Source organism: Sinocyclocheilus grahami, unplaced genomic scaffold, assembly GCF_001515645.1.
Source record: "Sinocyclocheilus grahami isolate Dianchi unplaced genomic scaffold, SAMN03320097.WGS_v1.1 scaffold441.1, whole genome shotgun sequence".
NCBI lineage: Eukaryota > Metazoa > Chordata > Actinopteri > Cypriniformes > Cyprinidae > Sinocyclocheilus > Sinocyclocheilus grahami.
This window is the reverse complement of record NW_015505620.1, coordinates 572,966-589,716: the sequence shown is the minus strand read 5'-3', so window position 1 is coordinate 589,716 and position 16,751 is coordinate 572,966. Positions and strand designations below refer to the sequence as shown.

The 16,751-nt window shown below is 40.1% G+C and overlaps 1 protein-coding gene and 1 long non-coding RNA gene across 2 annotated transcripts; one reads left to right on the top strand and one right to left on the bottom strand.

Moving 5' to 3' along the window:
* The first annotated feature begins 319 nt into the window (after nt 1-319).
* Nucleotides 320-3,710, top strand: LOC107552105 (serine/threonine-protein kinase SBK1-like). Its single transcript, XM_016233932.1, has 2 exons — nt 320-556; nt 2,528-3,710. The coding sequence occupies exons 1-2, from the start codon at nt 320-322 to the stop codon at nt 3,380-3,382; spliced, it is 1,092 nt and encodes a 363-aa protein (XP_016089418.1). The 3' UTR covers nt 3,383-3,710.
* Nucleotides 3,711-14,870: 11,160 nt separating this feature from the next.
* On the bottom strand, nt 14,871-15,958 carry LOC107552112 (uncharacterized). Its single transcript, XR_001604833.1, has 3 exons — nt 15,813-15,958; nt 15,228-15,277; nt 14,871-15,056 (listed from the first exon to the last, which is right to left on the bottom strand). It is a non-coding gene; the product is annotated as an uncharacterized lncRNA (long non-coding RNA).
* Between the last annotated feature and the right edge of the window lie 793 nt (nt 15,959-16,751).

Sequence of the window (16,751 nt, the reverse complement as noted above, 5' to 3'; positions counted from 1 at the left end):
GTTACAGAAATATTACAGCTGTAGATACTATGTACCAATGTGTACTTACACTGCTGTTACATACTACGTACACATTTAGTTACTATGCAAGTACACAGGTATTAGGGACACTTAAAATAAAGTGGGACCCAGAAAATAGATTCATGTTTTTGGAACTTGCTTGGAAAGAGCTGTTCCCTTGTAAATTGATTTCCCACATTAATACATGACCTGACCTTGTCTTGGCGTGACATTTAAAAGAGCATGTTGCGATCTTGCAAGTAGGCCATTAGCTCTGTGTCAGCGACAGGATAATCAGGAATGCATTAAAAGCCAAGCAATGTTAACCTCTACCGCTCTCTTTTTTCCTCCAGGCACGAAAATGGCCTTGAAATTCTTGCGGAAGAAAACCACTAAGCTGAAGAGTTTCCTACGCGAGTACAGCATCTCTCTCTACCTGTCACCTTGTCCTTTCATCATCAACATGTTTGGCATTGCCTTCGAAACTGACGAATATTACATCTTCGCTCAAGAGTATGCACTGGCAGGCGATCTCTTTGACATCATTCCTCCCCAGGTGAGAGAACGAGAACGAGAAACGTTACTTATTAGATATATTCATATTGTGCTACTTTGCACATATGCTTATGCCGTGCTTTGAGTCCAAAAAGAAAGCATTAAAATGATTCTGTTCTAAACTGAAAACTAGGTTGTAACATTGTGGGTGGTTGCCAGGGTGTAGCTAGGTCATCCCAGGCTCACTAAAAATACGTGCTTGTGGCGAAGTTTCTGCAACACAATATTGCACGTTTCGCAGCAGTTTAAAAGTGAAATGTCCAGTGAGTGGCGTTAAAACGTGCATTCAATATGGGATTGTGGCCATGTTTTTATTACGTTGCTTCAGGCACATATTGTGGCAGCTCAGAAATCAAATGTCCGGGGAGGGATGCTGAAAGGTACTCCTCTATCGTGTTGGAAAATAGCATATCCCCAACACCAAACCCAACCCTAAATCTACGCCATAGTGTCAAATGGGTCATCGGATGCTACATGCACTTTTACAAGTTGTTTGAACTGAAATGTGTGTTGGCAGTGTGTGTACACAACCACTCTATAATGATAAAAATCCACCCAGTGTTTTTTTTTTTTATCTACTAAAATCTTTACCCCTTTCTCAAATCGAGCCGTTCTCAGATGCCTGTCTGTGTGACGTCACAAAAACAGGCCCCTCCCACGATAGTTTGATTAACAGCGTTTCAGCACAGACTGGACTGGTGTCTTACCTTAGCTCCGCCCTGAGTGACTGTCATCAGTCCGCCATTGTTTCACCGCCGGAGCAGATGTAGACAAGAATGACTCCTAAGTGATTGAGGTGTTCTGTTGTTGGATGTAATAATGAACACAGCAGTCGTCATTTACTCCCGACATCTGAGCCGCTGAAGACGCAGTGGATTACGTTTGTTTCTGAAGGGAATGCGCCCCCGATCTACCTAAATTTTTCTATGTTCGCGCGAATCATTCGTGATCCAGCTTCATCTCTAGAAGAGTAAAAGGTTTTGTAATGAATCTTTGCAAATCGCCTTTCCTAATAATGTGCTAATTAGCAAGTTTCCCAATAAATGCGGCTAAAGTAAACAATCCCTCAGAGAGGGGCGTGGTCAACACAGCTCATTAACATTTAAAGGAAAATGCTTCAAAAACAGCTTGATCTGAAACGAGCTGTTTTTGACAGCTGATGCAACCGTGCTATTTTAACTTCCTTCTGCATGGGTTTGAACTGTTTTGTCGATCCATAGTTTCACGGGGTTCGTACCGGAGTGCTTCACTTCACAAGTGCAAAGCCGTATCACATGAATTACCGGACAAACCCATACATATGAAGTTGCATATGTGACACTAACAATTCAAAAGTATTACTTTTCAAATCTTGCAGCATGTTAAAATATTTTGAAGTCATAACATAATATTGTGCAGGGTATTGTGCGAAAATTAGGCTTTCCTAATCGAAACTCTGGCCCTGTAAATCATAACTTGTCTGCCTCGAGTGCTCATTTCAACTGGACAGTGCAGCAATTCATACATATTTTTTTTTAATCTTGCAGAAACGTAGGTAGAGGCACATATTTCCAATGAGCCTGGTTGTTTGCTAGGTAGTTGCTACAGTGTTTGATTTAAGTCAAAAGACAATTCTAGTGATCTGGTTTCCGAAACTCGCCAGTACTGTCCCACGAGCCTGAGGTCTTGCTTTCCCACCGCAGGCACACCTCTCAATGCATCTGCTCTGTTCAGTGAGTGCCTGAGAGGAGCGGCGTATTCAGTTGAGGATGTGCACTGTGTTCATCACACGGAAATAACCGAGGACTTTATGTTCCCTGCAAACTTGTTGCTGCATTACCTTCATTTGATGGCGTTCAGGTTTTCAGTTGCGGGGGCTCATTATGCCTCAGATTTGGCCGTCTGTGAGAATTATGATAGCATCCATTATGTAGCCACATGGTATTTCGTCGTAGCATCTAATTCCGTATGCTTTCCGCTCTCCTGTGCATAGGTTGGACTGCCGGAGAACGTTGCCAAGCGGTGTGTGCACCAGGTGGCGATTGCACTGGATTACCTGCACTGCAAGAAGCTGGTGCATCGTGACATAAAGCCGGAGAACGTCCTCATCTTTGATAAGGAGTGCCGGAAGGTGAAACTCTCAGACTTTGGCATGACGCGGTGCGCTGGCTCTCCAGTGAAGCGGGTGAGCGGAACCATCCCATACACCGCTCCAGAACTGTGCGACCCCAGCCGGCAAGAGGGACTGTGTGTAGACTACAGCACTGATGTGTGGGCCTTTGGTGTACTTCTGTTCTGCATGCTCACTGGGAATTTCCCCTGGGAAAAAGCACTCCCGACTGACGCCTTCTATGAGGAGTTTGTGCGCTGGCAGCATCGGCGGAGGCGAACCAGTGCGGTGCCTTCACAGTGGCGCCATTTCACTGACGAGGTGCTCTGCATGTTCCGCTGCCTGCTGACCATCGAGCCGAACCGCCGATGCTCTGTCAAAGAGGTCTTCAGCTACTTCAACCACTGCTGGATGCTCGACACGGAGAACGGCAACACCACCCATGTCTCGGGCGGTAACCGCAACAACGGCACGGTGATGAATGGCCGTCAGGCTGAGCTTAGCTCTTCTTCCTCTGAAGAAGATGAGTTGGTTGACCGTTTGAAGCAACAGAGCTTGTCGCCTGTATATGGGGTAATTAAAGGAGGCATCGTCATGGAGCCAGTGACGGCGCACTGCTCCTCTACGTCCTCGAACAGCCCTGCTTCCTCCACTGGTGGCTACGAGCGCATCTCCCGTGACAACAATGGCAACAATGGTCGCATCCTGGTCACAACACCTATTGAAATATGCGTGTAGACAGGTCACTGGCATTGACCTACCTTGCACATGTACTTGGGATGACTAGATGACAATAAGGACACAAGTCTATGCGAAGCAAACGCGTCAGAGGAAAAGTTAGTCGCTGATGCACAAGTGCTTAGCATCCCAAGAAGAGCTGACAGCTTGAAACACTTCCTGATGACGAGTATCTCTGAGGGAACCTGTAAGACAATCACCAAAGTCTGCAGATTGTGTCTCGACCACGTTTTCCACGTATAATTAGACCAAAACGAAAGCAGTTTACATGGGAAACTTTAGAAGAATAGAAAGAAAGAAAAAAACTCTTGTGTGAAAATATGAAGCAATATGTTGATTTTTGTTTTTGTGAAAACGAGTCAAAAAAAAGTTTTAAAAATGTGATTTGGAACAATGAAAATCTGTATAATATCTTGTATTTGGATCATTAATTACATATAAAAAATGTTACCAGCTGCTAAACCTGGTATACTTTGTGTTTAGATGTAATAAAATGCCAGTAAAGTGGAATGTACCCTGTTCCACAACGAGTCTTGCGCAATTTAAAAAAATATTTTTTTCATATTTTTATTTCATATTTATACATTTTATTATGACATTTGTTCAATTTCATACTCTTGTTTGAAGAAAGGTAGCAAAAGAAGTTCATTTGTTGGAATTGTTTTGATCTTGTGTTATTAAAATGCGAAAATAAAAGTGTGGACAATGTTTGAAAGGGCATTTTGCATGGATATAACAAAACCAATGTAAGGAGATGGTATCTGTGCTACTTTTTTGAATTGTGACAATTAAAAGTTACAGTGGAGTCAAAAAGGACAATGTGCAAATTAAAAAAACAAAACAAAAAAAAGGTTTGAAGTTTTTTAATTCTTCATGTGCAGAATATGGACCTTATATGGCCGGCCAGCAGTGATGGGGCAGTACAAAACATATTGATGCGCTCGTAGACAATAACCACGAAGAAGCTGAAAGACATTTTAACCCTGCAAAATGTGTGAATAAACAAGTCGAATGTGAAAATATTTCTTTAAAGGACAAAAGCAAAAACAGACCTTTTTACGTGTTGTGTGTTTTCCAGAAATATTTGCATGAATCAACATTGCTCTGGAGAAACATTGTAGAAATAAACACTAAAAGTACTGAACGATGTGGCTTTTGTGTCTTTTCTGAAGCAATGTTCCAACTGGTTTTCACATATGGATCATCCTATATTCTCGGCTAAGATTCCGGTTTTGAATTATTATTTTTTTTTTTAAATGCTCCAATGCAAACTCCAATGCAATATCTTTTACATGCCCTACCATATTAATCTGACTTATCATACTGTTCCTGATATCTGAGGGCATTTCACGCTTGTTACCAGTCAAAAATCTTTAAAATTACCTTTTAGGTGTTTAGGTGCTAATTAGGTGTCACAGATACATGGGTTTTCACATATGGATCATCCTATATTCTCGGCTAAGATTCCGGTTTTGAATTATTATTTTTTTTTTTAAATGCTCCAATGCAAACTCCAATGCAATATCTTTTACATGCCCTACCATATTAATCTGACTTATCATACTGTTCCTGATATCTGAGGGCATTTCACGCTTGTTACCAGTCAAAAATCTTTAAAATTACCTTTTAGGTGTTTAGGTGCTAATTAGGTGTCACAGATACATGTCTACTGGAAAAGAGGTTCTATTTTAATTTATTTTAAATTATTTTTAAAAAAGCAATATTTGAATTCATGACCAATGCAGTTGTTGATTTCTGTACACCAGAAGTTGTATAATAATAATAAGTTTAATCAACATTGCTCTGGAGAAACATTGTAGAAATAAACACTAAAAGTACTGAACGATGTGGCTTTTGTGTCTTTTCTGAAGCAATGTTCCAACTGGTTTTCACATATGGATCATCCTATATTCTCGGCTAAGATTCCGGTTTTGAATTATTATTTTTTTTTTTAAATGCTCCAATGCAAACTCCAATGCAATATCTTTTACATGCCCTACCATATTAATCTGACTTATCATACTGTTCCTGATATCTGAGGGCATTTCACGCTTGTTACCAGTCAAAAATCTTTAAAATTACCTTTTAGGTGTTTAGGTGCTAATTAGGTGTCACAGATACATGTCTACTGGAAAAGAGGTTCTATTTTAATTTATTTTAAATTATTTTAAAAAAAGCAATATTTGAATTCATGACCAATGCAGTTGTTGATTTCTGTACACCAGAAGTTGTATAATAATAATAATGTTTAATTTGTATAGCGCTTTTCCCAAGCTCAAGGAAGCTTCACAATGACAAAAGCAATATAAACAATACATACATAGATGGACAAGACATTTGCCAAGTCCAGGACACGAGGTCGCAGTTGCAAACCATAGTAATAATACAGACAGCCAGATACAGCAAACAGTCAGATACAGCATTAAACCATAACAGTTTAAAAAGAAACATATAATGACCAGTAATATTGGTTGAACAGATAAGTTTTGAGTTGAGACTTAAATTCATGCAGTGTGGTTATTGACCGAAGACACAGGGGCAATGAGTTCCAAAGTTTAGGAGCCATAACAGAGAAAGATCTCCCTCCCATGAAAGGCAAGATCTCGGAACACAAAGGAGTTCCCCTCCAGATGATCGAAGTAGACGAGAGGGAATATATGGAGAAAGTAGGTCAGAGAGATAAGTAGGTACAAGACCGTGGAGTGACTTAAAGGTAAGCAGAAGAATTTTATAAGTGATACGAGAGGACATAGGTAGTCAGTGGAGGTTAAATAGAATAGGAATGATATGAGCAGACTGTTTAGTGTACGTTAACATTTTTGCAGCAGAATTTTGAATATATTGCAAACGGGAGATGGAGCGTACTGGTAATCCAGAAAAAAGAGCGTTACAGTAGTCAAGGCGAGATGTGATAAATGCATGTACTAGTGATTCAGCATCTTTTGGGCTCATGAAGGAACGGAGTTTGGCAATATGCCGAAGTTGAAAAAAATGCAGCTTTGGAGAGTTTACTAATATAAGCATCTAGATTTAGTGGAGTCAAGAGTGAAATCTAAGTTTTTGATGGTGGCAGTTGGAAAAATTGATGTAGCTTCAAGGTCAATTCTAGGGGGATTAGTTATGTTTTTTGTTGCAGTTGGGGGACCGACAAGTAAAATTTCTGTTTTTGTCAAATTCAAGCTGAGAGAGTTGGAGCTAAGCCAGGTTTTTAACTCATTGACACATGACAATAAAGTAGTGGTCTGGTGAATAGAGTCAGGTCGGCAAGAAGCATATATCTGAATACCATCGGCAAGCAGTGGTACTGAAAACCAATGGCGGCGAATAATTTGTCCGAGGGGCATAATATAAATGATAAATAATAATGGCCCTAGAACTGAGCCCTGTGGCACACCCTGATTAAGAGGGAGAGTGGAAGATTTGTAGTTATGCATGGTGATGAAGTATTGTCTGTCCGTCAAACAGGAGGAAATCCAGGCTAACGCAGCTCCTGAGATGCCAATCAGACAAGACAGACAGTGTCAAAAGCTGAGCTAAGGTCGAGTAATAAGAGTATGGAAAGGTTGCCCGAATCACCAGAAAGAAGGAGGTCATTTATAACCCTTACTAGAGCAGTTTCAGTACTGTGTTGCGAAGGAAAACCTGACTGAAATATATCAAAGTGTTTATTGTGAGCTAGAAATGACTGCAACTGAGTGGCAATGACCTTTTCCATGATTTTTTTAAACAAACGGTAGGTTGGAAATTGGGCGATAATTAGCATAGTCAGCTGGGTCCAGAGTTGGCTTTTTGAGAATAGGAGTAACAGCAGCAGTTTTGAGTGATACTGGAACAGTGGCAGAGATAAGAGACGTGTTTACAAGATGTGAGATAGGACCAGAAATAACAGAGGTGCAGTGTTTTAAAAAGGAATGTTGGTGCAGGGTCAACACGGCCCGAAGAAGAATTGGATTTCAGTATTATTTCATTAATTAGGGTGGGGTTTGTCAAGGAGAAGCTATCGAGCATTTGAATAGGCCGAGCTAGCTCACAAGTAGAAGTGGTCAGTTCTGCACCAAATGTCCCACATAAAGCATCAAGCTTAGTCTGAAAATAGCGTAAAAAAGAACAGCACAAGTCGTCAGATTCTCGCAGAGAGGCATTATGCATGGGAGCCTGAGCTAGCCTGTTCACCATGCTTACCCGAAAATGTTAAGCATAGTTAGTTTGGCATGTTACCCTTTTTTCATAAATTTTTTAGGCAAAACCCCTCTTTCTGCATTGATTCCATTAAAACGTTGCAATTAATTCTGTCTAAGTACATCTGTTTTGAAACAGCAGTGTCCATGAGTAAAGATGGCAGTAACTGCCATTGAAATGAACGGAAAAGCTATTGGATAGCTCTCTACAGGTAATGTAGACTCTTTTAATAAATAAAGTAAAAATGTATTAGTTAAGTAAATATTTGGTTACACTTTATTTTAAGGTGTCCTTGTTACAGTGTAATTATACATATAAGTACTGAGTAATATTAATGAACTACATGTACTTACTATATGGTTAGGGTTAGGATTTGGGTTTGGTGTAGGGTAAGTTATTGTCATTATAATAGTACGTACATGTAACGTGTAACAAGGACACCTTAAAATAAAGTGTTACCAAATGTTTGCATATTTTATGTTATTTAAATAAATCAAACAATCACTTAAATCTAATCCACATTTAAAAATTTGAAAACGCAGTATTTGTTTGAAAACGTTCTCCGTCTACACTAGCATTTTTTAAAGCATTTTCCAAAAGTTGTTCGTCCACACTGACACGTCTGAAAACGTGAAAAAGTTCTCATGTTATTCTTCTGGTAGATAATTTTATTAGCAAAATATCCAACATCCAGGTTTGGTCTAAAATGCAACTGTCTAAATCTTTTGCCGAAGGACAGCAATTTTGAGTAAATGTCTTTGCAGAAATGTAATTGAAAGATTGTATACACGCTAACACCTATATACACTATGAAAGTCAATAGCGGGCACAACAATACCAGTACAACCACAGAGATATATATATATACAGGTACAATATGCGTTATATGACTAAACATGCATCGCCGTTTTCAAATACCTCAGTTTTCACAGTCCAGACTACAACGTGGTAATCTACTTGGGATAGCATCTTTGTCGCTGGACAAAAACACTGTCTCAGTGTGGATGAAAGGTCAAAACAGAGAGTAAAAAGTTTTTGATAATCCATGAAACTCCACCTATGTATTAAACAGGGATCAGAGAGCTGGTGAAGACTAGGGCAAGTGCTGACCATATACAAATTAAAGTCACAGAAGTGAGCTGACTCATTATAGGATGCTAATGAGAATCAAAGAGGCGATGTGAGAAAGAGCCCTAGAGGACTGTGTGTTGGTCTGTACATGGTAGTTTAACTTAACATTTTCCCTTTCTACTAAAATAAACATGAAAGGGAATAAAAATGTAATGATAACATCTTTTTATATTTGCTCTGATTTGCCAAAGATTTGCTGGAAATGCTTAACTAAAGCACCAGCTCTAGTACTTCTGCCATCTGGACGGCTCAGACTGGAAGACAGAAGCACTGCTATGTTGTACATTTTGTTCCCACAATTCATGCTGGATAAGGAGAGTATGTATCAAACTCCCACCTTATTACCATCCCTCCTCTTTCACACCTCAGAGTCAAACACGGTTTCGCAAGACGATATCGCTAAAATCACAACCCTGTGGTGCTTTTTTGGATATCTAGAGAGGTGACTCAGTGGCTGTTCTTGCACAAGGAGGATTTATATGGATAAGAATAGGAGATCAGGTTCACTGTCGACCATCTAGCAGTGGGAGGTAGTGAAATACAGCCTGGTACAGACGGTCAGGACAGAAAGAACAGCTTGATCTATATTCATCTGATTGTATTTTAATGCTTAAAGCTCAAAACGGAACTCCAAGATCTCAACGTCAGCCTCTTTTAAAGGGGTCTATGATGCTGCTAAAAATAACATTATGTTGTGTATTTGGTGTAATGCAATGTGTTTATGCGGTTTAAGGTAAAAAAAACACATTATTTTCCACATACTGTATATTATTGTTTATCCGCTATGCCCCGCCTTTCTGAAACACGTTGATTTTTACAAAGCTCATCGTTCTGAAAAGCGAGGTGTGCTCTGATTGGCCAGCTATCCAGTGCGTTGTGATTGGCCGAATACCTCAAGCGTGTGACGGAAATGTTACGCCCCTTACCATACTGTGATGCTGTCTCCCGGCACGACGAGACAAAAACATTAAAACCCATATGTGAGAAAGAGCCCTAGAGGACTGTGTGTTGGTCTGTACATGGTAGTTTAACTTAACATTTTCCCTTTCTACTAAAATAAACATGAAAGGGAATAAAAATGTAATGATAACATCTTTTTATATTTGCTCTGATTTGCCAAAGATTTGCTGGAAATGCTTAACTAAAGCACCAGCTCTAGTACTTCTGCCATCTGGACGGCTCAGACTGGAAGACAGAAGCACTGCTATGTTGTACATTTTGTTCCCACAATTCATGCTGGATAAGGAGAGTATGTATCAAACTCCCACCTTATTACCATCCCTCCTCTTTCACACCTCAGAGTCAAACACGGTTTCGCAAGACGATATCGCTAAAATCACAACCCTGTGGTGCTTTTTTGGATATCTAGAGAGGTGACTCAGTGGCTGTTCTTGCACAAGGAGGATTTATATGGATAAGAATAGGAGATCAGGTTCACTGTCGACCATCTAGCAGTGGGAGGTAGTGAAATACAGCCTGGTACAGACGGTCAGGACAGAAAGAACAGCTTGATCTATATTCATCTGATTGTATTTTAATGCTTAAAGCTCAAAACGGAACTCCAAGATCTCAACGTCAGCCTCTTTTAAAGGGGTCTATGATGCTGCTAAAAATAACATTATGTTGTGTATTTGGTGTAATGCAATGTGTTTATGCGGTTTAAGGTAAAAAAAACACATTATTTTCCACATACTGTATATTATTGTTTATCCGCTATGCCCCGCCTTTCTGAAACACGTTGATTTTTACAAAGCTCATCGTTCTGAAAAGCGAGGTGTGCTCTGATTGGCCAGCTATCCAGTGCGTTGTGATTGGCCGAATACCTCAAGCGTGTGACGGAAATGTTACGCCCCTTACCATACTGTGATGCTGTCTCCCGGCACGACGAGACAAAAACATTAAAACCCATTATAAACGAGGCATTTGTTGCATCCAGTGGGGACATAATTACTGATTATAATGACTTATACTGTGTTTTTACGCGTTGCGTTGCGTATTGCGCCGCGTAAATATAAAACCATTGGAACTGCCCCACTTTATAGAACAGCCTTTGAGCACAGACCCATTGTAGGCTACTCTGCAGGTTCAGGAAACAGTCCTCCATAAAATGCGTCACACAGCATCACACACTGCGGGCTAGAGTGAGTGGTGGCAGGCGGTTTCGACAAAGGAGCGGCCGGCGGGCTTGCGGCAACCACATGTGACGACCCCGGGCTGGACTCCGCTTCGTCCACGGTGAAAGCCGATCCGGTGATCCACAGCGAAGTTTATGTATTTCCTCAGCGACCAGCATGGATCAGCTCCAGGCATGACGAAGTGGATATCGTCTTCTTTTGGAAGACCAAACAAAGTAGTTTTGCTTTCACAACGAAACACACAGCGTCTCCACAACATGGCGGCGGCGGCAACAACAATACAACAGCGAGAATAAAAGTTAAAAGTGAACATTTGGGTGGTGTTATGCAAATCTTCCCACACAGTGATGTAGGTATGTGGGGGCGTGTTTAAACGAGGCGTTTTAGGTAGGTGTGGACAAGTCTTAACTTTTATAAAGAATCTCTTTGGATTTGAGACTTTAGTCTTTGCAACTTTACAGATCTTCTTTATGCACCACGAGCTTGTAATACTCCAAAGAGAAAGGGAAAAAAAATGTAAAATCGCATCATATGACCCCTTTAAAGCTCGCAAAAGGCTAAATTCCAGTGCAGTTTGCCGGTGGCCAGCGCTATTCATCAGACAGTGATGTAAACTATTTATGTGCGATAGCATATGGCTTTTAAAGTGATTCACACCGAACACATGGTGAAGCATGCTGATTTGTGTGATCATCAGTTATATACTAAGCAGAAAATATCCGAATCTAGTTTCTGTTTCCCGTTGCCGTGGAAACACGAAACTACCTTCCCTTGAGAAAAGAAGTGTGCTTAAGTGCACTGAATTTGCACTTGTGGTGAATGTTCTGTCATTTATGAACAACTCTTCCCCGCCATTAACAGAATTTCCTTTCCGTGTTTTCACTGTTATATGGTAGAGGGTGCTATTACACATCTTCTGAAAGAGTAAAGAATCTCTGGATCAAAACAGGGTGAAGAAGAAGCAGAAACAAGCAATGCATAGGTAAGCAGATGCATATGTAAAGTAACGCAATCATCAAGCATTAAACAGCATATAAATCATATTGACATATTGCATGACAAACTCATTGATAGACTGTTTGCTCCTTATTAATTTATAAGGTTGAGCAAAGATCCTTAGCGATTGAGGGAGAGAAATGCAAAGTGTGGATGATCTGGAAAACCTTTGATTACCAGACTACGAGGAAGACAGAAAACAAATGATACTGTTGGATTTCTGGGTGCTGAGATAATGTTAACGCCCAGAGTGAAGGGAAGCTGAGCAGAGAGAGATCCAGCCATTAGCTGCAGGAGTCAGCCATAAAGCAACGCAGGCGTGACAGATCCTGCGTTTCATCTCTTTTGCTCTCTCATCTTCTCACGGTTAATCTTTGAGATAAGCAGGACAGATTAGTCAAAACGCTATCAGATATTACCAGCTGTGCTTGAAAAATAAGGCCATCATAACCTTTCCACTCTATTAACCTGACATTTCAAGAGTTAGGAAATTACTGTTGCCATTTGCTACATTTGCTATATTGGATGATTTTTAAGTCAATTTCCTACTTTTGAATGAAAAAAGATGCTTTTCCACAAAATTGTATGGCACCTACCAAAACTGCTAACTGACAAACTAACAGATAGATTGAAATCTTCTTTTGAAATGTACTATGGAAATATTAGGGATGTGCGAGACTAGTTGACTACAGTCTGGCAATACTAGTCGACTATTCAAAATTTCATCATTTTAATGTTTTAAAAATAGTACATTGTGTTTTGAAAAGTGGATATCTGGAGTGGAAAACAGATTTCTTTCATTTCATCTCAGATCTTGCACTAGCTTCTGACTAATGGTTAGAGAGTCAGACTTGTAACCCAAAGGTCGCGGGTTCGAGTCTCAGTTTTGGCAGGGATTGTAGGTGGGGGGAGTGAATGTACAGCGCTCTCTTCCATCTTCCACAATACCACGACTGAGGTGAGACCCTTGAGCAAGGCACCGAACCCCCAACTGCTCCGGGTGTGTGTGCACTTGGATGGGTTAAATGCAGAGCACAAATTCAGAGTATGGGACGCCATAGTTGGCCACACGTCACTTCATAAGTACTGAATTTTCTCTTTTAAGTTTGCAGCTGATGACGCTGACGTTCCCCTCCATCCTCTCCACCACCACCAGGTTGGTCCCTGTCCATCCAACGGGGGTAGGCTCCGCCCCTGCCTTCATCTTCAGGCAGGACCAGCCGAATCTGCAGACCCAGAATGTGGACAAAGAGTGCAGGGCCTACGCCAAAGAACTTTTCTATAGAACTACACTTGAATCATCGTAGTTTGTTGTTTTTTTTTTTTTTTTTTGAAGAATCCCAAAAAAAAAAAAAAAAAGGCAGTGCGGTGCGCCTCGCGTTTTCAGACCTAAAAACCACGTTCGGTGTGATCGGGGCCTTCGTCAGGCTTATAGGAGAAGTGTTGTTATATCTCTGATATGTCACTGTTTTCCAAACCTGTTCCTGTGGAGACACAGCAATACTACACATTTTCAAACCGATCCTAATGAAACACACCTGATCAGCAGCTCGTCAGTACATGCCAGGGTCATGTTTAAGCACAAAATCAAAAGAAATTAAATGAAATTGTATTTAGAATTTTTGCATTGTGCCTTTTAAAGGGGTCATATGATGCGATTCAATTGTTCCTTTCTCTTTGGAGTGTTACAAGCTCTTGGTGCATAAAGAAGATCTGTAAAGTTGCAAAGACTAAATTCTCAAATCCAAAGAGATATTCTTTATAAAAGTTCAGAGTCAGCCACGTCTACCTAAAACACCTCGTTCTAACACGCCCCCACATGTCTACATCACTGTGTGGGAAGATTTGCATAACGCCGCCCAAATGTTCACGCAAAGAAAGGTGTAGCTTTTATTCTCGCTGTAGTATTGTTGTTGCCGCCGCCATGTCGTGAAGACGCTGTGTGTTTGTTGTGAAAGCGAAACTACTTTTGGTCTTCCAAAAGAGGATGATATCCGCTTCGTCATGCCTGGAGCTGATCCGTGCTGGTCGCTGAGGAAATACAACAACTTCGTGCTGTGGATCACCGGATTGGCTTTCACCGTGGACGAAGCGGAGTCCAGCCCGGGGTCGTCACATGTGGTTGCCGCAGGCATCACAGTATGGTGAGGGGCGTAACATTTCCGTCACACGCTTGAGGAATTCGGCACCCAATCACAACTCACTGGATAGCTGGCCAATCAGAGCACACCTCGATTTTCAGACCGATGAGCTTTGTAAAAATCGACGCGTTTCAGAAAGGCGGGGCATAGAGGAGAAACAATAATGTACAGTATGTGGAAAATAATGTTTTTTGAACCTTAAACTGCATAAACATTTCATTACACCAAATACACAATGAATACCTCTAATAATATACTGTTTTATCACTACAGTATTTTTTTTCACACATTATGTTAATGAGAATTGGGTGTAATGCATTACTAAGTAATTAAAGTAATGCAATTACTTTTCCCTTGTAAAGTAAAAATGTAAAGTAAGGGATTACTCTGAATTTTTTGAATCCAGTTACTTTTGATGTAATTACATTAAATACTGTATAGACTATAGAGGATTCTATATAAAACAACAGTGGATTTAATGTTACAAAAATTAACATCTGATGTTAAAACGTATGTTTTTAATGTGACCAAATACTTTGGTCAGTTGGAGAATAATTTATGCAATTTTATATTATTTATTTGAAAGAATTAAAAGAGCCGTTTCATGTCTATCCATGTATTGTACTGTAACTGGTTGAGGTTGATTGATATGGGATTTATAAAGTATTCATTAGTAATAAGTAATTCAATATTTTTAAAAGAGAGTGTAATTAGTACAGTAATATAGTGACACTAGATGTAATTAGTAGCTAGTAATTAATTACTTTTAATTTAGATGCTGTTATTTAAGTGAGACAGAATGGTATGATTACTACTCACAAAATCTCATGAAACCTGTCAAGAACATGCCTAGGTCATATCACAGAAAAATAAATAAATAAATAAATAAAAATTATTAATGATCCTAATAAGGCCTGCACACAAAACATAACTAATGTCATACTTCGGATTAAAAATGTCTAAGGCAAAATAAAAAGTCTAAGGCTTAATAAAGGTGTGAGTAGTGCAGTAAAATACCTTCAAAGACATTTCAGCACCTTCCAAATGTCATCTGTTCTTCAGCCTGCTAACGCTCACTCTGGATGTTTTATTCTGAAAACACAAAAAAAAACATGAGTGATCATTATCAGCAGTGAAGATGATGCAAGAGGAGGACAATAAAGCTGAGAAACCCAGTCTATTATGCTGCAAACTCGTGTCATTTTCATAACTTAAACTCATTGTTTCGGAGAAACTCCAGCTAAATCAATATCTGTGAGTCACCTTGTGCTTCGGGCATCTTATCGTTAGGTTCTCCTCGTTGAGCGCACTGTCTGTGTGGAGACACAGCAGCACAGATAAGCACCTCGACAAAGATGATGACATGAAAAAGAACACAAGCATCAGTGCAACAAAACGGAGACGAGCGAGAAACCCCAGAACAGCCGGAAATGGGAAACAAACTGAGGCCTTACAAGAGGCTAAAATCTCAATAGGGCTTTTCAATTAAATGCAGCCTTAAAGTTGGGATTAGTGGTCAGTTTGTGCGTCAATGTATGTTTTGAAAAAAAAATTTTTTTTTAATTTGATGGCCTTTTTTGCTAAAATGAGCATTATAGTAATTATATCTTCACTTAGTTATCACCAAAGTGCTCTTTATTTTATTGTAGATCATTAGACCGTTATGCTGCCTCAGAAGTCTGTTCGAAATCAATTTCAGGAGGTACCTTTGTACCTCACTGCCCTGAAACGCATTTGTCATTCGCCACTGCCTTGAAACAAAGATTTGTTTGTTTTTTTGTTCAACCAAACTGACACTGTAGTTTTGGATTCAGTCTGCATGGTCTCACGAGAACTGATGGCCATTACCTGACTGCAGGGCACAGGGGAAGTGGTACTTATTTGGGCAATCTTTGAAGAAACATCCCAAAGTGGCACCAACCATGTGACAGTACGAACACACCTGCAACAACCAAACACAACAGCACTTTACAGCTTCAGAAGATTCAGAGACAGTGTTATTATATAGAGCTATAATAGTCAGACAATAACCAGAAACAAGAAACTGATTTTGTATCAAAGGAGGGGGGGGGGGGATCATTCCCATATTCGTATATACATATCATAATGCAGTTCATCACTCACACTAACAAATCAATGAATTTTCCTGGAAAAAGCCCCAGCATTGTGCACTGCAGCCTATGGTTGAAATAACCACTGAGCTATTAATGGACCACGGACAAACTGGGGTGAAATCTCACAGGTGAGAATGTGTTGGTTTCTGTTTTTATGTAGCTAATTTATGCAAAATTAGCTAACATTAATGATAAAACTAAAACACCTGATACAATCTCTGCTGCTGTGAGCATGTAAGAAATATTGCTGCTGCACATATAACACATATGAATAACCCCCATATAGCATACATTAATCACCTCGTAGCAGATCTATACAGGTGGAGCTGGGGAAGGTGGAGGGTTTCTGAAGCAAGCTGCAACTGCTACGGCAATCATTAGTCATATATTTGAATGTTGAGCAGCGAGCACCGATTCAGGAGAGAACCAATCAGCTGAGCCATGTGATAATGATGTCATTAGGTCAGATTGAGTTAGACCTATCGGACTGCGCCATCTAGAGTTTCATGCCAGAACTCTATGTATACATACATATATATTAGAGCTGCACGATAAATCGCATGCGATGTTTAACGCGCATCTTATCAGAAAGCCGGTTCTGTAATCAGCGGTAAATCTCCATCACCTGCGGGCTTTCACATTGAGCAGCATTAACTACACAGAGCCATTGTTC

Excerpts from the sequence above, each read along its gene's own strand:
- LOC107552105 (XM_016233932.1), top strand. The coding sequence starts at position 320 with ATGTTAACCTCTACCGCTCTCTTTTTTCCTCCAGGCACGAAAATGGCC. Across the intron at positions 557-2,527 it reads TTGACATCATTCCTCCCCAG|GTTGGACTGCCGGAGAACGT; the intron begins GTGAGAGAACGA and ends TCCTGTGCATAG.